This window comes from Bos indicus x Bos taurus, chromosome 15 (assembly GCF_003369695.1).
Source record: "Bos indicus x Bos taurus breed Angus x Brahman F1 hybrid chromosome 15, Bos_hybrid_MaternalHap_v2.0, whole genome shotgun sequence".
Lineage (NCBI taxonomy): Eukaryota > Metazoa > Chordata > Mammalia > Artiodactyla > Bovidae > Bos > Bos indicus x Bos taurus.
This window is the reverse complement of record NC_040090.1, coordinates 23,256,834-23,282,766: the sequence shown is the minus strand read 5'-3', so window position 1 is coordinate 23,282,766 and position 25,933 is coordinate 23,256,834. Positions and strand designations below refer to the sequence as shown.

The 25,933-nt window shown below is 42.0% G+C and overlaps 1 protein-coding gene across 1 annotated transcript; it reads right to left on the bottom strand.

The window, feature by feature from the left end:
• Positions 1–10,623: 10,623 nt before the first annotated feature.
• Positions 10,624–18,185, bottom strand: KCNA4 (potassium voltage-gated channel subfamily A member 4). The gene is made up of 2 exons (XM_027562776.1): positions 17,727–18,185; positions 10,624–14,618 (listed from the first exon to the last, which is right to left on the bottom strand). The coding sequence occupies exon 2, from the start codon at positions 13,855–13,857 to the stop codon at positions 11,872–11,874; it is 1,986 nt and encodes a 661-aa protein (XP_027418577.1). The 5' UTR covers positions 13,858–14,618; positions 17,727–18,185; the 3' UTR covers positions 10,624–11,871.
• Positions 18,186–25,933: the final 7,748 nt, after the last annotated feature.

Sequence of the window (25,933 nt, the reverse complement as noted above, 5' to 3'; positions counted from 1 at the left end):
TATAAATAAATATATGTATTTTCATTTCCAATATCTAATGTGGTAAAAAAAATTGTAAGAGTCCTCTCCTTCTTCACAGTAAATAATGAGCAACTCAGCTATTTGGCTAAAAATCGTCAAATATTAACTATGTATTTTGCTAATTTAGGCTAAACTATACCTTTTAAAAGTTTCAAATACTTTCAGGAAAAATTGTGAAGGGAAAACCATGTTAGTTTTAAGAAATCACATAAACCATGGCTTTGTTTGCTTTTAAGTGTGCAGAATGTCCTATTGCTAAGGGACAGGAATAGCTGCAATTTGCTCAAGTAAAAAGAGAAAAAAAAAGAAGAAAATCCCACAAAATAATGGTTTTATAATGAAAGGTATTTCCCTGACAGGACAGATAGTACTTGAAAACTCCCCAAATTTAAAAAGAATCTAGGATGCGTTTCATACTAATGACTTTTAAGAAGCGGAATTGAACCAGTGATCTCACAATGCCAGACATCAACTTGGCTTTTTTTTCTTCCTTTAACTGACCCGACCAATTGTTTTGGCTTCAAATCAGAAGCAGCTTCAATTAAAAATAATGGTTGTTTGACTTGAATGAAGACTAAAATCCAAGGTCTCTAACGTATGTTCTGAAACACTCAGAAAATAAAAAATGATGTTCCTGAAGATAAATCTCATAGAAGTTTGAGTTGTTCTGAAGAAGTTAAAGCTAGATGTAGAAAGCTAAACATGTTACTACAACCGAACTTCAAATGTGACAGCCTTAATTCCAAGAGAAAGAAATCAAGACAGCATCTTGAAAGCAAATAGACATTTGAGCAAACACTTATGTGATCTAAGCAATGCAGACAGAAGGCATCTCAGAAATATTCTGAACAGCGGCCTCAACTGCCCTGATTTAGATATGTAATTGACGCAGTCTCATCTGGCTTGCCTAGGTAGCTAGTCCATAAGAAGCACAATCTTTTTTACATTTATTCAAAGAACTCCGGTCTTTACTCAAGTCAAAATCTGAAAATGCACCATCAGTGACACTCATATTAGTCCCAAGGAAAAAGGAACATACAGATGTGCTTAACAACTGTTTTTTGTGGAACAAAAAACCATGGTCCTAGAAAAAAATCTACTTTGGCATTAAAAAATACAATTATTGTTTACTGTTTCACAGATGTTTATTATTTCTGTCAAATCTTTGCCTCTCTCCTCCTGAGTTATAATCACATGTTATCGAATAGAAGAAATATAAATTCTGGGAATTAAAATAAGTAAATACTCTTTGTAGAGGTGATTACTGTTTGAAAGCACTGAAAATTATTATTATATGAGCAAGAATCCTGAAAAATTGGCCAGTTGAATCTGGTCCCATTTACTATGCAGTTTAAATAGAAGCTATTACAGAAATGGAAGCACTTTACAGACACGAGATAGAATTTATAAAAAATATTAATAACGCATGATACCTTGGCAATTTATTCTCTAAAGAGAAATCAGATCCAGTCACACATATAGATTCTAGTGGGAAGAGAGGGGGTAATAGTAATAATAAACAAGAATCAATCTTTCCTTAATTCAAAAATCCTTCTAGGTAGACTGTGATTCTCTGAAGTGTTAGTCCATTTAGAGACTGGAATGCAAGCACAGCCCAGCCACTTAATGAGAGCTTAACAAACCTCTTTTGAATTGGTGAAAGAAAAGAAGTTATTCTAATTTTAGCCCTGGATGAGGAACCAACAAACAGCGCCTGAATTAAATGTGTCCCTTTCACAATTCCAAACAGTTTTATAAACCTGCAAATGTTCATAATAAAACATGGTGTTGTCTTCGAATTTCAACCCCTCTAGTTAGGGCTGAAGTTAGTCACAAAGGGACCAATCTAAAAATAGACCCTGGTGAGTGAGAGGACCGGAGCCTGCCTGCTCTGTCAGCTCCCCTTGCCAACAGTGAATGGAAAACTCAGGTGATGTCTCCTCCTGTGTAGACATTTCCCCTTAAGCAATTAAAGTGTAACAGCCAAAGCAGAACTTCAGCAGCCTGAGGACTATCGCGAGAGCCATTTAAAAAGTTGGTAAATCAGTTGCTTTGTCCAGGAATGGAAATGAGTGCATTGCTTCTAACAACATGCTTTTAAAGTAAACTACAGTCAAAACTGTTTGCCCTTAATTTTCTTCATTATGTTTCTAATAACAACGGTGGCATCAAAGCAAGATTTTTGCTATTATACTCCCAGCTCATTCCACACTGGGGTTGTTTCTACACAGTAATAAAGCATCTGGGTGAAAAAAAAAAGGAAAATACACAACTAATCATCCAGCTGTTTCTAAAATCCCAGCTGTTCTGTAATAGGCAGAAAATAACCTAACCATAATAATTGAACCTAACAGTCTCACATTTCAGGTGATCATAGAAGCTTTCTGGGTATGCACTGGCATGACCTGATTTATAAAATGGGAAGACATCTACCTAGATCATACAAAAAAAGCTTTCCCTGAGAAATCTGTGAACCTGGGATGGCAGAAGCATTCCCAATTTGGGCTTTTGTTGAAACAAAAGCGAGGGGGTGCCAAGCATTTTACATGTCGATCTCTGCTGTTTAAAAGCAACAGGCCTAAAAAAAATAAATAAATAAAAATAAAAGCAACAGGCCTAATAACTGAGAGGGGAAACTCAAAGAGGAAACTAAAAAGGAAAGCTTTGAACAGTTTATCTGGAACCAGTTTATACTTGGTTGGAACTTATATTAGAATCTTCTATTTCCTTTTCAAATTCTTTAGGGATGCAGTAAAATTTTTGAAAGTCGAATGACTTTCTAATCTCTCTTGCAAAGCTTATAACGTAACTACAGCTTTACATAACAGAAACAAACAAACCAAAAAAAAGTGTTTCCAGCATATTATTTTCAGCTTATTTTAGCAATGACAGCAGGATTTATCCCATGCTAGACTGATCTCCAACAGTGATACCATGGACAAACAAAAGAGAAACAGTAATTCCTAAGTAACCTTTCCCCTCCAAAAAGTCACTTTAGTCCCTTGAATGCGTAAATATACTCTGGTGACACAAGACAATTCTCACCTTAAAATACTGTACATTACTTCATCTTCATCTGTCTAATCTAACCCTTTCTCCACTGTTTGTCACACTGCCTTGCAGCTTGTGAAGTATGTGAATTCTAGTAGTGAAATAACACCTCTTCTCTGTGGATGAGCAGCAGCTAAATCAGCAAGGAGCATATGACAGCAGCAAGGAGTTCTAATTTTGTTGCTGCACAGATTTTATGATTTTTTTTTTCATTCCTCTAAGAATTGCACACCGGCATTAACCAACATAAACACATCATTCAGCTCTGTATTAGTGACATTCACTCCCAGGGCTTCAATTGGTTGCTTAATTCTGTACTGGTTTTAATACCCTACCACAACAACATTCTGTATTAGGATGAGGGAGTGAGGTGAGAGGAGGGAATTATTCCCTGTGAAATATAGTAATTGCCCAAGTGGTAATCGTCTGAGGACGTGAAAGAATCCCTTGTTCTGAAGGGAAGGGTGAGTTTAATAAGACAGATAGCTTTAATTCTCAGCAACAGATTTATGGTTTTGAATGTGAGTGCTCTCAAAGACTAGGAGCAAAGGGAATTAGGGTATTGTGACCTGTACAAACACAGGCCTACTAGGTCTGGTACCAATACCAAGTGATAAACTCACTTTTCTGTATTTATTGGGTTAACACATATTAGTAGGCAGCACTATCAAACAAAGTACTGTTTAGACTGACCTAGCTATTTTTGCCATCCAATTAATGACTTCATTTAGGCATAACTCTTTGTCCCTTACCCCTCCCTCTCACTTCCTTATCTCCCCCTTAGTTCCCATCCTTCTTATATCCTGCTGCTACTGCAAGAAAAAAAAAAAAAAAAGCAGTTTACTAGCTTCTCATTGGCTGCATCAGGTCTGGAAGAAACAGGTCAAGAACTCTGAGATTTCTAAACCCAGAAGGAAAATTTATTCCTAGCACTCCTTCTCTGTCATCTAGATGGTATTATTTTATATATGTATTTCCCTATGTCATGTTTCAAATATACTGAAATCAGTTTCTAGATCATTTAACAGCCAAAGCTGCAAAACAGATCATCAAACATTCTTGTCATTCTCTAGTCATTCATAACTAACTATTTCACCTGGTCTGCTGGAAGATAAACATTTATATCCACCAATTTAAATATAATCATAAATTTAAATAAAATGTGGAAAAGACACAATAAAGAGAAGAAAAACATTATCCTCTCACAAAATCTGAATAAATGAATCATTATTTATGGGATAACTCTCCCTCCAAATAAATGGCTCTAGATAGATACTGCAATCTCCAAATCTCAAATTAATTTCTAAAAGTATTTAATCAGAGATACTCTTGAAGCTAATAAGATAATGTAGAACTCACAGTCTCTATTTTCTTATCAAAGTCCTGTTAATATTAGGTAAACTACCCAAAAACTAAAATCTATCTTCCAATAGTAATTCCAATAAGACACTGACAAGAAATTGCAAGAAAAAAAAAAAAAAAAAAACACACATAAATATAAAATCTTACTACATCCCTAGAGATTCCATCACCTTTCGATAGATTTCAGTCCAGGAGGAGCTTCATTAATTATTTCCTACCCTGCCTGATAGCAAATGAAAGCCTCATTTGGCTCATGATCCCTACCAATTGAAGGAGAAAAAAAAGACTCGCTCAGGTGCCATCAACACCGCTAGTGCTCTCCAGGGAGGAGAATCACCAGTCTATTCAGGTATGAGTGAATTAAGTTTATAAACAGAATTGCATGCATCGTCCATGTTAACAAATGTGGCCTCTATCACTGAGAGAGTTCAGAGAATACAGGCCTGGTCTCTGAAAGATACAGAACTTTCCACTTTCCAGTTTTGTATGTGAGTGCCCTCAGAGGCTGAAAGATACTAGAACATTCACCAAAGCAAAAACAAAAAATAACCTGGCACTTTTAATCCTATAACTGAATCTAAGAGAATTAAGGACAAACAACAGGTACAACAAAAATGCAAGTTCAAGTCAATCTACTTCTAGAGAGCACAGAGTAGATCTGCGGAGCCGTATAGTCCAGTTTCCATACAGTCCAGTTTATATACATCCTTTATATAATGTCCATGAAGAGTAAAATAGACATTTTGCAATGTTCCATAAAATATAAACACCTTGCTTGACAATGAACTCCACATCTTCTTACCCAGTGGAATGGCTCAGAGCTTAACCCTAATACCACAGTGGCTGTACAGCATAAAAATCCAATGTAAAGTATGAAGACTCTTCCACCCTTAAGTGTTACCATTTCCCCAAACACATGATATTTACATATTGTCATTTCACTTTAACAAGTTTTTTTTAGTGCCTCAGACCGTTCATTTGCTTATATATCTTTGCCAGAATAAAGGCAGAAAATGACACATATGATATATATAAACATATGAATATATGAATCTAATTATGCTAAAACAAACATAATTCTTTGGCTCAGCATTGACACTTTAGGTGATATCCACAGGGGATATTTATTTAAGTACTTTGACTGATTTAAGAGGTGACTGATTAACTCCTCAACAGCAAGTAACTTACTGTGGATAAAAATGCCTTCATGCTCTTTGGCTTTAAACATATGTCTCTGGTCTACAGAATCATCAAAAACAATCCAAGTGCATGTCCACATAATACCAAAAACTGGAAAAAGACAGCATATTTTCCATGTTTATTAATTATTCCTACAAATTCCTGTTAAGATCATTGTTAAAGTAAGTTGTTAAAGAAGCTCCAATACTTTGGCCACCTGATGCAAACAGCTGACTCATTGGAAAAGACCCTGATGCTGAGAAAGACTGAAGGCAAAAAGGGAAGAGGGCAGCAAAGGGTGAGATGGTTGGATAGTATCACCAGTTCAGTAGACATGAAGTTGGGCAAACTTTGGGAGTAGTGAGGGGCAGAGAAGCCTGGCAGGCTGCAGTCCATAAGGTCGCAAAGAGTCGGACATGACTTAGTGACGGAACAACAAAAGTATGTTGGGATTTCCACTGTCTTCACAGAAATTGTTCACAATGTATATTCTTCCAGTGACTTATCTCTGCTTTATGTCATCCACCATGACAGTCACCACTTAGTTATCTCTGCTACTGGTGAGAAGCCATGACAAAAGATAACCCTAAATCCTCCATACTTCACTCTAACCTATGTGATACATTGATCTGAACAATAGACTTGGCTTCCCAGATAGGGTTTTCTTGGCTTTCTGATTTCTGTATATTTTTTTGATTCTTTGTACTGCATTGCTTTCTTTTTATGATATTGTATTTCTAGACTGGCTGTTTAATGGGAGACAATGGTTCTGAGTTTGAGTAAAGCCAGCCTCAAATGAGAAACTGGCTATGGAAAATCTGTACAATAGATAATTTGCAGGTCAGGAAGCAAAAGTTGAATATCTGTGGGTCAACTATCACTTAGTTCCTAGTACTCAAGATACAAATTCTCCTTCACAGATACCAATGATAGCAAATGGATTAAAAACTGAATTGCAGATCAGCAACACCATGACAAAGGAATGTGGAACTATTCTTTCCTGCTGCTGCTGCTGCTAAGTCACCTCAGTCATGTCCGATTCTGTGCAACCCCATAGACGGCAGCCCACCAGGCTCCCCTGTCTCTGGGATTCTCCAGGCAAGAACACTGGAGTGGGTTGCCACTTCCTTCTCCAATGCATGAAAGTGAAAAGTGAAAGTGAAGTCGCTCAGTTATGTCCAACCCTCAGCGTCCCCATGCAGCCTACCAGGCTCCTCCATCCATAGGATTTTAACTTCTTATTTAGCACATCACTTGCCTTATACACCAATTCCACATAGTATTACCTACAGGCCTGAAAGGGGATGTGCTAGGGTCTCACTCAGAGCTGCAGCTCATTCAGTATGTGCTGTTTTTCAAATCACTTAACTCATACTCTGGATTAATTTATTTACCATAAAGTAACCATATTTTCTGAACCTCCAGTTGAGTCATATGGTCTAATATGTATTAGCATACTTTGGGAAGACACTAATGAGAAATTAGGGATGCTATGGAAACAGAAAACTAAGTCAGAAATAACACTCATATCACAGTCCTAATCTTAATTCACATTTCAAAAGTACATATTCCCACTTACTGAATAAACAGGTCTGGTCCCTTCAATCTTAAACACATACCACTCCATCAACCTTCTTTCAAACAGATCTTTTTGATCTCCATCCTAGAAAATAGGATTGTCTTCTAACCTGTAGTGGTGAAAACATTGGCCTGAGGAACTCTGTGTTTTGAGTCAAGCTTCTTTTCAGGCAGGAAAACCAAGAGGTACCTTTTGTTCACACCAAATGTCCCTTGCAGAATTCAAAATGGCTTTTGGGTCAGGAAGATTTCCTGGAACAGGCCCCTTTGTCACTGAATGACAACCCGTAATCATTCTAAACTGTATCAATAAAAAAAAAAAAAAAATAGAGAGGAATGTTACACTCTGCATCGTGTGCATAAGAACATCACACGTTCACTTAAAAATGTAAACTGAACTGAGGTGTATTTATTTCCCACTTTACCAAGGAATAGCTGCAATGTTAGTGCTGAAGATGTATCACAATCTGAAAATCAACAACCCTGCCTGATTCTCTTGGGACATGGAGGTGCTAATGTTTATGATTCTGATGCAATTAAAAATAATTTTTCACTGGTTAATGTTGACTTCCAAAAAAATGGGGAAAAGAGTATATATGTATGTATGTAACTCAGAGTATTTTCCTTAGATATTTCTTATTCCATATATTGAATTCTATTTCAACACATGCTTAATGAAGATTTTCAGAGCTTCGGCGATCCTGTTTAAAACAAATTTGACAAGGAAAGTAGCAGCACTTGTGAAACACTACATGTGTCTAAGCATAATATGAGTTCCCCAGCACAGGTTGGCACACTGTTTACTGACAAGACTGTACTGTAACAAAGCAAGAAATCAAAATGTTTACTTACCAACTTTCACCATGTGTATTCAACTGGAGACTGAGGAGTTATTTTTTAATAAGTGAATCTCTTTGCTTTAGAAGTTGCTAGAATAAATAGCTTCAACATAAACCCAATTTATTTGGTTTAGTTCACACTCTAAAGCTAAATTTGAAACTCCTGGTTCTGCATTTAACCTAACAGGGAGATTTAAAAACGGTTTTGTTCTTACTACTTAACTATAAAACCAAGGCTGATATGAGTTGAGGGATACATTATCATTTGATTGGGCTACATTATCATTTGATTCCTTCCAGCACCAACATTCTGTGGAATTGAAGAAAACACTAAATTAGCTTGACATGTAGCCTAGTCACCTGACTGTACATTTAAAAACAAAAACCTGAGAATCAGGGACTAGAAATGATGTGCCCACAGTCAACAAGTTGACTCTGGACCCCTAAACCAGCTGTCACACACCTCAGGAACCCACAAGCTCCCTTTTCACAGAAAATCAAAGGAGTATTTAAATCCCCTGTTTCTCCCATAACTATTATGCATAACTGTTTCCTTCACAAGGATTTGCAAAAGAGAACAATGCATCTACCCTTGAAAAGACTCTGATTAGGATAACCCTCAAACACTGTACTTTTGGTAACATTTATTATCATCTAAAAAGCAACAAAAGGATCCCAGATCCCAAGAATTCAAATCTCTAAATGGGGTCATCTTTCTTTTATGTTACAATCAAATGTGTATGGTGGCCTTGAAGAAAATACCGTTTGCTGAATCAGTTACAAATAACCCCTAGAAGCATATTTTAGTATAAAACATTCACAAATGGTACTAAAGAACTTTGTCTAGCTGTGATTTGAAAAGAAAAAACTCAGCTGCACTGAGGACTCTACCTTCACACATTCTCTATAAGGGAACTGTTCCACACCAAAGTGTTCCTATACAAGTCTTGAGGGCTTAAATGTGTCCTTCCTAGTGTGGAATCAAGATCCAGACATCCTAAAATAAATGTGTCTTGCAGGAAGAAAAGCACAAACAAACATTTAGTGATAACCTAGAAATATTTGGTTTGGAAGCCCCTGCTGTCACTTCGTGACCCTTAAGAAAACCATTTAAGATAAAGAAACAACGCTTAGGGTCCCTAAATGACTATATTACAGAATTTCCTAAATTCTGGATTCTCAGAATTACCAACTCCATTACATATCAATACAATTTAATGTAACTTTTCAGATTTAAAAAGGAGATGCTGTAGAACCAACAAAATACATTTTCTCAACAGCCAAATCATTGCTATTGCTATTATAGCATGGTCAATAAACAACCAATGCCACAGTTACATTTAAACTATTTTAAGATATAATCTGACCTTGTTGGGTACAGCAAAAGATACATGGTATCTTGTCCACAGAGCCAATTTTTTATACCACAACATGCCTGGGATCCTCCCCCAAGAGAAGAAACTGAAGTAATCATTCAATGACAGGCTATCTTGTGTCTGCAAACCATCTGCTTATAAGGAGCTCAAAATTAAAGAAACTATCCATGATTTTTACAATATCCTAATAAACCATGTAACTCAAGGGTTCTAAACCTCTTTTTCTCCCAGAGGAGCATGAAGCACTGCAGACGTAACATCAGGCATTTATACGGAACTCTGCATTTCAGAGTTTTCACATGTTCTCATTTGCCTTCTGTAAAAACTCTGTGACATAACAAATGCACCACGTGTCCTCTTTTTCAGTAAGAGGAAACTGGAGGGGCAGAGATGAACAGAGAAACCTTCCCAAATGAACGGTGACCAACCTGAACAGTGTTACCCTAGTCTAATGTTTGCTACATTTTTTGCTCTAAATCCAAAATATATTAAAATGCCACCTTGGAAGTCTTGTTACAAGATGGCATTTCCTTGCTCTGTAACTCTGTTGTCCACTAGAGATTTTTGGTCTGCACATTCAACTGACCCCCATACTCCCCCACCGCCGCTGTTCTTCATTCTCCAAAAGGTGTTCTTGAAAGGTGTACCTCTATAGTGGTGGAGAAGGGGATAAAACTTGGGTTTTAAATCCAACATTGAATTTACTTTGAATTTTAAGTATCATTAAAGGAGAGATAAGATTTATGTTATTATCAAATGATGACCTGGGGTTATAAGTCTTGAGAAAAGCTACTCTAGCTCTTCTTTTTTTTTTTTTTTTAAAGTTCACAGTTGTCAGAGTTCATTATGTGCTGAGATACCTTCCATAGCATTTTCCCCCCAGACCTCAGAACAACCATTTTATAAAGAACAGAAGTTAAAATATTGGAGAATAAGGCCTCTTATGCATTCTGAGTTTGCTAACCTACATCTCTTGATAACTTAACAATATAAGTCACATCACTAGCTGTTACCTCACATTCTAGAGCACCTTGTCGTGAGTTAAATTCAGTTTTAAGTGTCATAAATTCCTTTCATAAAAATGATAATGATGGTGATGTGGAAACCCAATGTTTTGACACCAGTTCTATCAATCTGAGCAAATAGAATGCTGAATTCTGAGGTGAATCCCCACATTCTGCCCTTAAGTCGCTGCACAAATAAATAAACTTAGTAAATCTAGCATTTATGTTGCACATTTAATAGAAAGCTCTTAAGCCATAATCACTGTAGCTGCTGGGCATCTTATTTCTTCAAGAATTCTTTCAGTGCATGCATTAACTTTGGTTAAATTATTCTGGCTTTAAAGGCAGAAGAATATATAAAATAGTATGGTTTCAGAAGCATCATTGTTAACAAACCAATTTCAAAAGATTCATTTGCTAAATTTGACTTCATAGTCCCTTTGCAGATCAATTATTGAGATTTTAAAAAAGAAGGGAATCATGTGCTGCTATCTGTGTGGCCATTTGTCTTACACAAAGAAAATAAGAGAACAATAAAATAAGACTAAGAAATCATTCTTCCAATGATTGTCATTGAACTGTTACATTTGTAAACATTCACAGTATGAAGTCTTTCTCAATCTCCAGCATATAAAGTAGTGCAAAGGAAAAAAAAAAAAGTAAAGAAAATTCCAGTCCTGTTATCTGTGAACAAAATTTGTTACAGTTTCTCTGATTTCATTTCTTCCATTATTGTTAAACATTTGATGTCACATCTTCCCAAAATTAATAATAAAATATAATCAATTTCTAAAGGCCCCTGCAGCCTTTTTAAAAGTTAATTTCCAGTTAAAAATAAACTTTAATTAAATCCAAGATAAAATTGTGACCTATATTCTATTAAATAATTCACTTTCTTTTTTCTACATAATATTTCTTACAATTTTTAAAAAACAACAGCTATGGAATCCAAAGACATGAAATGCTATTAAAGCACTGAATAAACAACTGCTCAAATTCATTAGTTCTTACATAGTAAATACTTCAAAATGCCAACTTTTCCCATCACTGCACGATTACTAACAACGTTGACAATTTACTTATACATACACACATATGCGCGCGCACAGCACACACACACACACACACACACACACACACACACACACACATTCTCTCCAGGGAACTGTGTTTACTTTTAACATCTCTTCCAGTTAATGTGCAAAATTCTTGCATTCTAATAAAAATATAAAGATAGATTTGCTCCTACTTAAGCCTCCCTTCTCTCCAAGATGTATCATTTATTTGATATGTAATACAAGTTTAGTAACAATTATGCCATGTATAACCATTAAATGGTGTACTACTGTATGCATTGGATTCATTTGCATATATCATTTTCATAACTGCACTCTCTATGCATAAATATATTTGGAGATGCTGGGATTGGGGGAGCGGGCAGCGTCGGGTGGAGAGCGAGATTCACACGTCGGTCTCCACAGCCTTCGCATTAGAACAGTTGTTTTTATCTGTCTCACTGTCATCCCCCTTTCCCTGACACTTCTCCTTTGCACAGAGAGATTCCTTAACTCCTTCTTCCATCTCTAGATACTCTGACTTGTCCCCCAGGGAAGAAGAAGTAGAGCTCCGAAATTTCTTCAGCAAATTAGAAGGGAGGTATGGGCAACTGACTGCATTCTGTGTGAGCTGTGTCTGTTCCTCATTTTCAGTCTCTCTGTGGTAGAAATAGTTAAAGTTAGAGACAATCACTGGCACGGGCAGAGCGATGGTTAAGACACCTGCAATGGCACACAGAGACCCTACAATCTTGCCCCCCACCGTGATGGGCTTCATGTCCCCATAGCCCACGGTTGTCATGGTCACCACAGCCCACCAAAATGCATCGGGGATGCTTTGGAAGTGGGTGGTCGGCTCATCTGCCTCCGCGAAATACACAGCGCTGGAGAAGAGGATGACCCCGATGAAGAGGAAGAAGATCAGGAGGCCTAGTTCGCGCATGCTGGCTCGGAGCGTGTGGCCCAGGATCTGCAGGCCTTTGGAGTGTCTGGAGAGCTTGAAGATCCGGAATACTCGGACCAGACGGATGATCCTGAGAATGGCAAAGGACATGGCCTGCTGCTGCTGCCCGTTGCCACCCCCCTGCTGCTGGGCCAGATCCGTGCCCAGCGTGATGAAGTAAGGCAAAATGGAGACGATGTCAATGATGTTCATGATGTTTTTGAAGAAGAGGGCTTGGCTGGGACAAGCAAAGCAGCGAACCACAAACTCGAAAGAAAACCACACGATGCACACTGTCTCCACGATGAAGAAGGGGTCGTTGAAGATGGTGTGCCCTGAGTTCTCCGGGTGGGGAGCCGACGTGTCGTTCAACAACCCACCGTGCCCGCCCGTGCTCAGGGCCATGATGAGATCCCTGTCGTCCCGAAACTCCGGCAAGGTTTCCAAGCAGAAGATGACGATGGAGATGAGGATAACCAGGACGGAGACAATGGCTATGCCCCTCGCTGGACTGGAGCTCTCCGGATACTCAAAGAGCAGCCAGATCTGCTTCTTAAATTCGTTCTCCGGCAAGGCCCTGTCCTCCTCCTCTCTCACAAAGCCCTCATCCTCCCGAAACTTGAGCAGGGCCTCCTCCCCCAGCTGGTAGAACTTCACCTCCTCAGTGAAGATATCAAAGGGGACATTGACTGGCCTCTTCAGGCGGCCCCCTGACTGGTAATAATATAAGATGGCATCAAAGCTAGGCCTGTTCCTGTCGAAAAAATACTCGTTGCGCAGAGGGTCGAAATACTGAGTCCTCTTCTCAGGGTCCCCCAGCAAAGTCTCGGGAAACTGGGCCAGGGTTTTCATCTGGGTCTCGAAGCGCAGACCCGAGACATTGATCACCACGCGTTCACAGCAGTCGCTGTAGCGGACAGAGCTGTAGCCGCCGCCGCCGCTGCCGCCGCCACCGCCGCCCCCATCGTCCTGCACCAGCAGGTCGGTGTAGGAACACTCCTCCCCATGGTCCTCCTCGCTGTAATAAAACCTTCCCTCCTCTTCCTCGTCCTCCTCGTCGTCCTCCTCTTCGTCCTCCTCACTCAGATCCCGCAGGATCTTCTCCTCCGAGCCACTGGGCATCAGGTCGGAGCAGTGAGGGAAGCTGCTCTGCCGGTGGTGGACTTTCTTCTTCTCCGGGTGCGGTCGCCGCCTCCTCCGACTTCCCCGGCCGCTCTGGGGGTCGTGGGAGGTGCAGGCCCCGCGCGATGGGTGGTGGTGGTGTTGGGCACCCCCTCCAGAGCCCCCACCGCCTTCCACCGCAGCAGTGGCCGCGGCCACCGCGGCAGCCGCAGCCGCCCTCGAGTGAGCCAGCCTCTCGCGCTCCCGCGCCCGGGCCTGAGCCGCGTAACCATAAGGCATGTGACTGTTGCACCCTGAGCTCTCAGCACTCACCATTGCAACCTCCATGGTGGCGGTTTGGGGAAATGGCTGGTTCCAGTTGGAGAAGAAGAAAGAAAAATAGGGCAGATTCTTTTCTCACCAAATTAAGGTAAGTTTGGAACCCTTAAGCAGATTGCTTGGAAGATGAAGGATATTTTCAGTCCAACTTTGCATTTTCTGTTTTTAAATCAGCACGCCCCATGCTCTCTCTTCTCAGGGATTCAACGTTGCTCTCCAGAGAGATGGCCTGGCACTTTCAAGTAAAAGTCAGAAAATGTCGGGGTCTCCCAAACACCTGTTTTGGGGTGGATGTTCAAATCTGGAAATACAACTAGGATGTCATTGGTCTTGATGCTGAAAGTTTCAACGACAGCAAGTAGCCGACCGCCGGCAGTTGTGCCTAGAGAATGGAATATATTTTTTCTGCCATGGAAATTGTCCAAAGCTCAGTCCATGAAATTTAAATAAAATGCAAATAAGCCTTTAAGTCTTAACACTTGCCTTCTAGTGACAGCCTGACCCATGTTAACATGTGATTTGAAGTATGTCCAGGCATTGCCACTCAAAGCCTAGCAGGATGATTCTCCCGGCTCTCCCCTTAAGTTCATCACAGGCTTCCTGGACCTAGGGGCAATGTTGAGCTAGCTGTAGAGGCAAAGACCTTGGGAGGTAGAGTAGATGCAAGATGAGGTGTCAGTGGGGGGCAAGCCCAGCTCTGAGGTCTCCATAGAAATCAAGGAAATGCAGAGCATCCTTCATCTAAAATCATGCAGAAGAAGCCACTTCACCTGGAAAAAGGAAGGGAAACAAGCATGGGAGAAAAATAAAAAGAATCAAATAATAAAGAGCAAACTGAGTATTTCCTTTACACACACTTCTTTCTCTTCTCCTCAAGCAAGCAAGCCATTATATAAAGCACCAAAGTGACTATAAATTTCCAAGGAGTAGTAATGGGGCAGGTTGTTAAATCTCCTTCTCACTAAATATCCTTCTATCCTTTTTCTTTGGCTATCATTTCAGCACTGTCTACTTTCATCGTAACTTAATTATTTTTCCTCTCTCCACTCTCGACCCATATGGTTCTTCTTTCAGTACACCTTTTCACTAATGCTAGGTCTTAATTCTCACTGTCACCCTCTTCATTCCACAATAAACAGTGTTGTCACTTTACAGCTGCTTCCATCATTCACTGATCTCAAGGCATTTTTTTCAAATTTCCACGCAGTAAGTATTTCTGAATTCAGTGGCCTTCCACCCCTCTGACTTGATTCAGGATTAGAGGAGTTGGAAAAACCAGTTTTCTTTAATCCAGGTTCCACCACTCGAACAAGCATCAGTCACCTCATCTACAAAGTGCAGATAATAATACAACCTCTCCCATCCCACTTGTGTAAGGATTAAATGAGATAATTGATGTTGACAGAACACCACAGTGCCTTGTACATGAGGAATATCAATAAAGGCTTGCAGTTATTAATAACATAATAATACTTAATGGTCAATCTCCCCACCCCCAAATGCATATGTCCTTATACCACTGTCTAAGCAGGGGAAGAACAGAATGTGAAGTCATTCCGGACATTTTGAGGCTCGCAAGTGGTCTGTATTGAGTTGGCATTCCCTGACTCCCTGAAGCACGTCCCTGTTGTTGTTTTTCTGTTCCCCAGACTCCAGAACACTCCCTACCACCCACAGCCTAGGAGCTAATCCCAGTTTCCACTTCTCTAATAATCATCTACTCTCCTTGCAGTTCCCCCATGTTCACCTTGATGCTTCCTCCTACACTTTGCTCAAGGACTGTCTTCTTATGTTTCAAATCCCAGTTTGTATGCACTTTGTTTTCAGCCTATGATACTTTCTTCCCTATAATTTAACCATAGTTTCCATGGCCCAAATCCCCCTCTCTTTTCCCTCCCTCCCTCTTTCCCTTTATTTCCAATCTGCCACTTTCTGATCACATCTTCCCTGCAGCCCTCTTCTGTTCCCCCAACACCTGGTATTCCTGACCTTCATTCTTCCTTAGTTTGTTCTCCGTAGGTCCAACTAACTCATCTCCTCTGCCAGAACCTGTAAATATTCCTGTCCTAATCTCGCTTCCTTGTCTCCTCTTGCGTTTTCCCTTCCCTGAGTCCAACAAGACTTCCAAGAATGCAGAGTGACCCAGAGAATTGGGGAGGATAACAGCCAGGATTCCGGGCAGCTACCAACCTCAGTTACTGGAAGCTCTTGGGGAGCATAAGAGAAATGGCTTCCTGGCGCCATTAACAGGACCCACCTCTTGACCACCTGCTGCTGAATCCTGTCGGCCCAGAAGACTAAACACACCCAGGTTTTATCAAGTGACAGTCGGGGAAGTAGCAAAGGTCTTCCGGATCACACATCCCTTCCGGATCAATCACATTCTCCCAGGACAAGAGGTGAGATTGACTGGGACACAGAACCCAGAAAATACACCTCTGAAGCTTTCTGGAATGGTATCCTCCTTTGCCTGACTCCCAAGATCATTTTCTACTCTGAAATGTTCACTCTCACAAGGTCTCCAAATATCTATCTTCTCTGTGGAGGGTCAGGCCAACATCCTTTAAAGACTTCCATAAGCCAAACAGCCTGAGAGTTTCCTCAGTTTCTTCCCCAACCCCCTCAAAGCAGTTATAATACACTAGTTAAATACAGCCCCAGTGTAACCAAAGTGCCTGTGAATTCTTATACTACGCACACCCCCTCTTCCGCCAAACAAACAGACTCCGGGAAGGTCATGAGTTAGAGGGTCTTCTAATTCACAGTCAACTCTGCAGGAGAGCTAGACTTGCACCAAATAGTTTCTTATTTACTTACTTCTTTACCTGGGTTTGTTAATTTTTGTTTACCTAACTCCCTCCCCCACTGTACACAGAGCAAATTATCTTCCTTCTAATTTGTTACCAGTTACCTCACTATTCTCATCTTAGAAGAAGAGGAGGAAGAGTCTATAAAAAGGGAGAGAGTGGGGAGAAAAAAGAAAGAAAAAGAAAAAAGAGGAAAAAATCCTTCCAACCAGCAAATCAGACTAGTTTAAAATCTTTCTTCCTTCTCCACTCAAGGTATTCATGTTAGGAGAATCTACTGAAGCTGACTCTCAGGAGACTTTATGGGGGAGACCTTGCAGGAGACTTTATGAAGAGATCTTGCAGGGGAATATCCTTTCCTCTTTAACACCACGAACTAATAGAATTTTGCTGACTACCTATTCCCCAATCCCTGCGCCCCCAAACAAGAGTCAAGCATCGCGCCCCTCCTCCTCCCACCCCACCCCCAATAACAAGGCTGTTTTCCTCACTCAGTTCTAATTCCTGCAACTGTAGGGTGGTACCTGAACCTTATCAGAGAGAGAAAAGGAGAAAGAGATTGAGAGAATTCCAAGGGCCAGTACCGTGAGAAATACATACTTCAACGCACGCCATTTATACAGTCTCTATGTATTGCTCAAATGCTCAGAAAATGCACTCAACCCCAAATGTTGGGAGAAGCAACAATTCAAACCCCTTCACCAGCTGTTCTCAAAGAAATAGAACCGGTGAGTCTGAGATGAGACAAAACGATGCTAAATCTAAACCCCACCTCGTTGGGAAACGACATCTTTAATCGCGCCCTCGCCTCCAGACCTAGGTTCCCGCTCGGGCACATTAACCAGGGCGCACGCACCCCATCCCCGGGGTTGGGAAAATAACAACTGTTGGCCCCCCGGAGCGCCGCGCAGCATCTGCACCTCCCTTCTCCCACCTCCTGTTTTATTTTTAACCGTCTTCCATTCATGCCCTTCTGTCACATTCTCGATATTATTTATCCCTCAAATGTCCACTGTTTCTTAATAGCCAAAGAGGAGAGGAGAGGAAAGGTAAGAGAGGTGTCATACTTACCATTCCCAGGCGGGGTGCAAAATAAAAATAAAGAAAATCCCCGGTTGGCTTTTTTTCCCCCTCAAGCTGCAACAGCTGGAGGAGGGGAAGAAGGATCTTGGGGGTGGAAGGAATCGCTCCGGTGTGGCAGGTGGGAGCTCCCAAATATCCACGGAACAAGTTCTACTGCCTGGCCGGGGGCGGGGGGATGGGGGTCACAGAGTCCTAGCTGCTGGAGCCGGGGGGTGAGGATCAGGGCTGCCCCAGGGAAGACCCCAAGACTCCTGCTTCCTCTGGAGTTCAGCACAGAAGGGCTCGACGGGGAAAAGAAGTCAAGGTTCCCCAGGAAAAAAAAAAAAAAAATCCTAGACAGCAGCGATCACTTGTTAAGCCCGAATTCCTCCTCCAATATCCATCCCTCTCGCTCTCTCGCTGGCTGCAGAAGCAGCACACGCCTCCCCTGGCCGGGAGCGCGCGCCGGCCGGGGGCGGGGCCAGGGCCGTCCGAGGGTGGGGCGTTCACCGCGGTCGCCAGGGGCGCCTCCAGGCGCGGCGGGGCGGGCGCAGTCACGACGCCGCGGCTGCCCGCCCCCCGGCCCGGCCCCCAGACGCCGAAGCTCCCGGGAACCACTAGGCAGCATTCCAGGGTCCCCTAGCTGGCGCCCCCAGAGGCGAGGAGCTAATCGCAGAGGGAGAGGTGTCCCCTTTGGAGCTGAAAAGGGGTCCCGACGGCAGGGCAGAAACGTCAGGAGAGGCTGGAAGAGGTGACTTCGACGACAGGTCCAAGCTCGCCCGCAAGGTGCTTCTGGGTATCTTCTCCTCTTCCTGACGCGTTTTCTCTGCATCTCCCCCGGCACCCCACCCACCACCCCACCCCACCACCCCACCCACCACCCCACCCCACCACCCCACCCCACCACACACACAAAGCCTCCCTTCCCCCGACATCATAACGAGTTTGTGGGGTTGGGAACCCCGGGGGCATCCCTGGCGAGGCCTCCAGCCGGGAGCTGTCCGGTCGCCCGCAAGCGCGCCCAGACCCCTCGGTCTCCGCCTCCCTTGTGGAGTTTGTTGGCCTCAGCTCTGGGGTCGGACGTCTCCGGCGCGGAGGAGATCGACTTTACACAGGTGTTGTACTCAGAGAAGAGAAGGATTACTGAAATTAGAATCGGGCCCAGGCTAAGGGCTACGAAAGGGAGGCTGAGGTCCGAGTTAGAAGAGTCAAAGGGCTAGGAACAGGTTGCCAGTCCGCCCCGGCGGCGGGGGACAGCCCTCGGGGAACCTGTTGCTGCAAAAAGAAATACGTTGGCGAGAAGTTTGGCTCCTGGGAGGTCTCTGTCCTAGTGGTCGGATCTCCAATGCCACCCACCTCCATTGAACAACAAAAAACGCACTCCCCCCACATACCCCGACACCCCGTGGACGGGCGAGTGCGCCCGCAGCGTCTCCTCACCCCCGATGGACTCCAGATTGCTTATTTGGTGGCTTCCTTGTGAAGTGCCCCTGGACGTGGATGTTAACACGCAATTCTCATAAATATGCCAAAAGAAAGATTAGCGGTGGGAAGTGAGAGATTACACACACAGACACGCGCGCGCGTTCACTGGCGGCGGGGCTCCGGGCACCTCTCCCGGCTCCCCCTGTGGCCAAGCTGGCAGTGGTGGCGCGCACCCGGACTGCTGGAGCAAATCCGACCTTGGGCGGGTCACTTGGCTCCGAGACGACCACTGTCGTCCTCAGCTGGCAGCTTTGTTCGAGGGCCCTATTGGGCCTCCTTTTGTGGCACTCTATTAATTATTAAGAGAAATATTCCCGAGCTGAATTATAGATATGCCCTCTGCTCACTCACCTAACCGCTGCTGGCTTGGCGAAGGACACTATCAGGACTGCATTTCGTTGCTGTTTAATTTTTTGGATCTTTTTAAATAACTAAAAAAATTCACATTGTATTCGGTGAAAAGGAAAAAAATAAATTTACCTGATATGAGGTCTGATTTTCCTAACTTCTTCCAGTTAGTGACAAAAGTTAGAACCTATGTCGTGAACACATGTACTGTGATCCTCTGGCCTCAACCGCAGAAGGAAGAATTGAGAGAATGGTGCTTCCTCCCCCGATAGAGAGGCTCTGTCTCCATTCATGCCCCACTATCGTCCGTTTCAGAAAGTAGGGAAGGTGGATTCCTCCAAAAGCTCAAAACCATCCAGGGTACCGGCCCCAGACCCGGTCTCTACTCCACAATGTGGGGTAGTCACTGTGCCAAAAGCAGCTGATTAAGTTTATCATCTCATCAAAAGGATATTTCTTAGGATGATAAAGGCAAGGTTGAGAGCATAGGATCTTGAGATCAAAAAAAGCAACTGTGGAATATTTTCAGGGAGATGAAAACTGAGGTTGAACAACACACAAAAGAGAACATGTATACTGAAGCTTGGACATTTTAATTGGATCATATTAAAACTTATGTATCATGCTTCCACATGCCATTTACTGTTCGTTCCTATCACTGCCCAGAGAATTTTAAAGTTTAAAATGCCCAATAGTTGCTTAGTTCTGTCCAACTTTTTGCAGCCCCATGGACTGTGACCACCAGGCTCCTCTGTCCATGGAATATGAGAATGGTGTTCCTGAGATGCAACAAATGGTGTGTGTGTATATGTGTGTGTGTGTGTGTGTGTGTTGCTCAGTCGTGTCCAACTCTTTGTGACCCCATAGACTATAGGCTGTTAGGCTCCTCTGTCCATGGAATTCTCCAGGCAAGAATACTTACTAGAGTGGGTTGCCACTTCCTTCTCCAGAGAATCTTCCCAACCCAGGGATGGAACCCCGGTCTCCTGAATTGCAAGCCGATTCTTTACCATCTGAGCCACCAGGGAAGCCCCAGTGGAGTAGTGTATAATTCGGGGGCAGCAAGCAAGGACTGACAAAGAAAGGGGAAATGTGTCTGAAGAATGGTGAGAATTGGAGTGTTTGCCATACAGAATACACGGGCACGTGGCACTGAGGTGGGCGGAGTAACTGGAACCTAAGAGGTAGTTGGGGCCCAATTGAGAAGAGCATTCTCCTTACCCAGGCATCCCCCCCATTTCCAAACACACACACACCCACCCCTCCTTGAACTTTAAAAGAATTTCTTAATAAAGAAAACAAGAAACATTCCATTTGTCTTCCTGAAATTCTCTTAAAGATTCCTAGAAACTCCCACAGATAAATAGTAGCAGAAAGATTCTTTGCTGTGACCAACAAAAATTGACCTTGTCTCAGTTTCAAAACTGTATTTTCTTTGGAGAGGAGAAAATTATTTTCTTGCCTTTTTTAGTCATCAGCTAGTCAAAATTCTTCAAACACATCCAAATATACCTATTACCACAAATAATTTCTTCCTGGCTTTGAATTCTCTCAGTGGTAATACAGATATTCCAGATCACACTATGAAGCCTATGCTTATATATAAAAAAAGGGCAAAGGGCAGCAGATTTTCCTTTGTACAAAGCAGACAAACTACCTCCATTATAAAAGCTTTTGTTCTCTTTGGGGACCATGGTCTCCAGGGAATTGCAGTGTTCTGTTCACTCCTCCTCTCTCTCCCCAAGAAGCCCGCAACACCTCCCTGAATACAGGCACTGTATCCCAAGCAACCAGCGCAATACCTGACTCAGAGTAGGCACTCGATAAGAATGTACTAAAATGAATGAATAATGGAAGAGGCTTTCATTTGCCAAGAAAGCTCAGTGAATGTGTTGGGAGAAAACCCAAAGAAGATTGCTTTTTTACCTGCTTACCCCAGCCTCGCAGCTATCAGCCTTTTTAAAGTTCTGAAGGGATGTGACGGGGAAAGAATTCTGTGGATCGACTTGATTCCATGCTTCCCTAATGTATGGATGCAGATGTTCTGAGCAGCCCATAATTCCTAATGAAAGATGAATCATTCAGCCAGGTTTCCCTTGTAGATGGATGTTTCAATGACTTTTCATCACACCACCTTCCATTCCATTGCAGGCATACCACTACTGGTCAGGTCTCAAGACCTCAGAACGGCATAACCACTTCTCATTAAAGTGAGGAAACATCCGTCCTGAAGAGAAAGACTAACTACTCACTTCCTGACTCTCTGAGCACAGCTCAACATCAGATAGAGCAAGCAGATGCCTGCTTTCTGCCCTGGGTGGACACCTGTGCATCTCTAAAGAGTGAGAGATGCATCCATGCACCCATGTGGTCAGGGTCTGATAGAAGTCACACAAGGAGCAGAGAGAAGCAGCACTAACTGAGGTTAGAAAGGTCCTCAAGGCGGAAGGAGCCACGGGACAAAGGCTTATGGGATAAGAATGGCAAGAATAACTGTAAGGGGACTTCCTTTTTGGTCCAGGGGTTAAGAATCCATCTTCCTAGTATGAAGATTCCTTAAAAAACTGGAACCATATGACCCAGCATTCCCACTAATAGGCATATACCCGGAGGAAACCAAAATTGAAAAAGACACATGTACTCCAATGTTCATTGCAGCACCGTTTACAATAGCCAAGACATGGAAGCAACCTAGATGTCCTTTGACAGATGAATGGATAAAGAAGCTGTGGTACATAAATATAATGGAATATTGCTCAGTCATAAAAATGAAAGCATTTGAGTCAATGCTAATGAGATGGATGAAACTAGAGCCTATTATACAGAGAGAAGTAAGTCAGAAACAGAAAAACAAATATCATATATTAATGCATATATATGGAATCTACAAAGATGGTACTGACAAACCTATTTGCAGGGCAGCAATGGAGACGCAGACATAGAAAACAGACTTATGGACACAGGCAGAGGAGGAGGGAGGACAAAGAGGGTGGGACAAATGGAGAAAGTAGCAAGGAAACATATAGATTATGATATGTAAGATAGATAAGCAATGGGAATTTGCTATATGACTCATGGAACTCAAACTGGGGCTCTGTAACAACCTAGAACGGTGAAAGGGGCTGAGAAGTGGAAGGGGGTTCAAGAAGGAGGGGACATATGTATACCTACAGCTGATTCACGCTGATGTATAGCAGAAAGCAACACAATATTGTAAAGCAATTATCCTTAAATTAAAAATAATTTAAAGAAAAAAGTATCTGTCTTCCAATGCAGGCGACATGGGTTTAATCCCTGGTCAGGAAACTAACAACCCACAGGCCTTGGAGCAATTAAGCCTGCTCACAACAATGAAAGACCCTGCATGCCACAACTGGGACCGGACTCAGCCAAATAAATAATTTAAAAAAGAAAGAATGAGTGTAAAAATAAGCAAAGACAGGCAGAGGATCCAATTGGAATGGCAAAAGGAAGTAGTGAGTGTGCACTTAGATATGCCTATCTATTCAAGAGGTTGAACTAGGATCTATGATAAAACACTGCATTGTTGAATTCTCAACCCTTTTTCCACCTTTACACACAGGGCACATGTGGTTCACATGGATGACACACTCCCCTGGGCAAACCCAGATTAGCAGCTGCAGAATCCACTAAATAAACTGTGTCACAGACATTTCCAGGCTTCCTGGCTACAGTAGCATCTTTTTCTTCCATCTATGAATGCATCTGAGAAGCCAAGTGAGAGAAATTGAGTTGGCAGAAACTTAAATCATCTCAGACTTAGATTTCTGAATGTAAATCAATCAAAAATGCCCTTCTTTAACTGAAGTAACTGAGAATTTGTTATGTACTTCACCTTTAACAATAATATACCAATATGGGGAAACACTGCAGTTGAGATCCACCCTGGTCGGATCCAGTCATTCCTCTGATCTAAGATGCCCTGTGGATACCAAAACCCACAGATACTGAAAGCCCTTAATATAAAATGGCATAGTACCATCAGCCCTCCGTTTCTGCGGGCCTTCCATCAGCAGATTGGTTTGGTGGGCTGCACAGATGTAGAACTGGTAGGTACTGAGGGCCACCTGTACAGTATAACAAGGTGAAGCAGATTCATCCTTTTAGCTCTTCGTTATGCTTTCCTTATATGTAGTTTAGAAGATAGGGTAATTATGGGGACTCACTTATAAGAAGTACCCACCTTAGTACAGACAAAATTCACCCACAGCCTTTTGTGCTGGCACCCATCAATCAGGAGCAAACTTGGGACAGAGATGAAGGGAAGACAGTTCAGGTATAAAAGCGTTTTCAGTTTATACAGACATTATCACCACTGTGCCTTCCGTATTAACTCCTAAAAACTTATGTCAAGGAACTTTGCCCATATAACTGAAGGTGGGCCCTTTTATAAAAATAAAAGGTCATGGTATACTTCCTGCCAAGAATGTGTTCCAGACTCTCTGAAGGTCCCATTAAATATGGTCAGTGACTACAGAACAGGCTGGATTCCAGTCTTTTATTAGTTGGCTCCTTTCCCATCTCCTCCATTTTGATTGTGATCAATACCTCTCGCCCCCTAGAACAGACATGACCAAGGTTTAAAACGGGCCTTTTCTCTACAGCATAAGAACATTTGTTCACCTTCTCCAGGCTTCCAGCACCTGTCACAACCCTGATTACCTCTCCTTCATCAGACAAACATTGCTTCTGATTTGAATAAGTACTACAAAGACTTTGTTCAGCATATGCTTTCCAAAAGAAGGGCCAATGTTGTAAGAAGGATGTAGAAGAAATTTCTAGTAGGTACATATTGGTTAAGAAATCTACCCCAAATTATTGCTGCTCGTTGCTCACTTTCTGCACTCCTGGCTGGAAATAGAAACACAGTTCTGGGTGTTAGTCAACTGATACACTGTTAGGGTTAGGGGCACCAACCCTCTGTGCAGTCAAAAATCTGAGTATAATTTCTCCCTTTCTGCAGTTCATGGATGTTTGTGCTGTTCATGGCTGTTCGTGGATTTAATCAACCAACTACAGTGTATCTGAAAAAAATTCTATGTAAGTGGATCTGCACAATTCAAATCCATGTTGTTTAAGAATCAACTGTATTTTAGAACCAAAACCACAAATAAACAATGCTGAGAATATGAGTGTCATAGGTTGTTAACTTATGGTTTCTCATCATGGTTGCTGAGAACAGCACATTAGTCATTAGGTTCTATATACACTAGAAGTCCCTCTGATTTACATCTCAGTCAAACTCACAAATCAGCTCTTATTCTGAATAGACACAGAGAACATAGGCTGACAGCCCCAAAGGTCACAGGAGAGTACAAAAACCTGACAGTCTTCTTTGGATAGTTTTTCAAAAAGAGTCATTTTCTGGATTCATACATAGATTTGAACTTGAAAGGAAATTACAGTGAAATTCTAATGATTTACAGCAGCCTTCAGGGGAAAGAAATAAACATTAGACTAAAGCAATTACTCTTGGATTGTTTTCAGGGCTGGAGCAGAGATCCGATGCTGAGGTTATAGGATTGTCTCTCTGTAGCCTCTTGGGTGCAAAACCTCCAACAAGCTACTTAACCTTTGTGAACCTTAGTTTCCTTATCTGTAAAAAAAAACGGTACAATCAGTCCCAATTTATAAGAACCTGAGAGTGGAATCATAAAAGAACATGTAGGAAAACTGCTCTACAACCATAGAAGTACAATATAAAAAGGAGACAATGTTATTTTAAAGTAGCAATCATTTGTTATGGACTGAATTTTTGTGCATCTCCCACCCTCCAAATTCTTATGTTGAATCCCAAAACTCCAGTGTGTTGGTGTTTGGAAATGAGGCTTTTGGGAGGTCCTTAAAGTTAGGTGAGGTCATAAGGATGGGGCCCTTATGAAGGGACTGATGCCCTTATAAAAAGAGACACTAGAGAGAGATTAATCTCTCTCAATCTATCCCCACCTTCTCTCTCTTAGAAAGACAGTGGCTGCCTAAAAGCTCAGAGAAGAGGCCTCAGAATGAAACCAACCTTACCAGTACCTTGATCTTAGACGTTCCAGCACTCAAACTTAAGAAAATAAACTCCTATTGTTTAAGCCACTCAGTCTATGGTATTTTTCCATGGCAGCCTGAACTGATTTAGACATCATCAAAATTTGATAACAGATATTTAACTTGTCTTTACTAGCAGACTTCACTATGGTATTGGAAACTGGTACCTGACACTCTGGGCTGGAAGAAGCATAAGCTGGAATCAAGATTGCCAGGAGAAATATCAATAACCTCAGATATGCAGAGGACACCACACTTATGGCAGAAAGTGAAGAGGAACTAAAAAGCCTCTTGATGAAAGGGAAAGAGAAGAGTGAAAAAGTTGG

Bases quoted from the DNA above. Each gene is read 5' to 3' on its own strand.
- KCNA4 (XM_027562776.1), bottom strand. From the start codon at position 13,857: ATGGAGGTTGCAATGGTGAGTGCTGAGAGCTCAGGGTGCAACAGTCAC.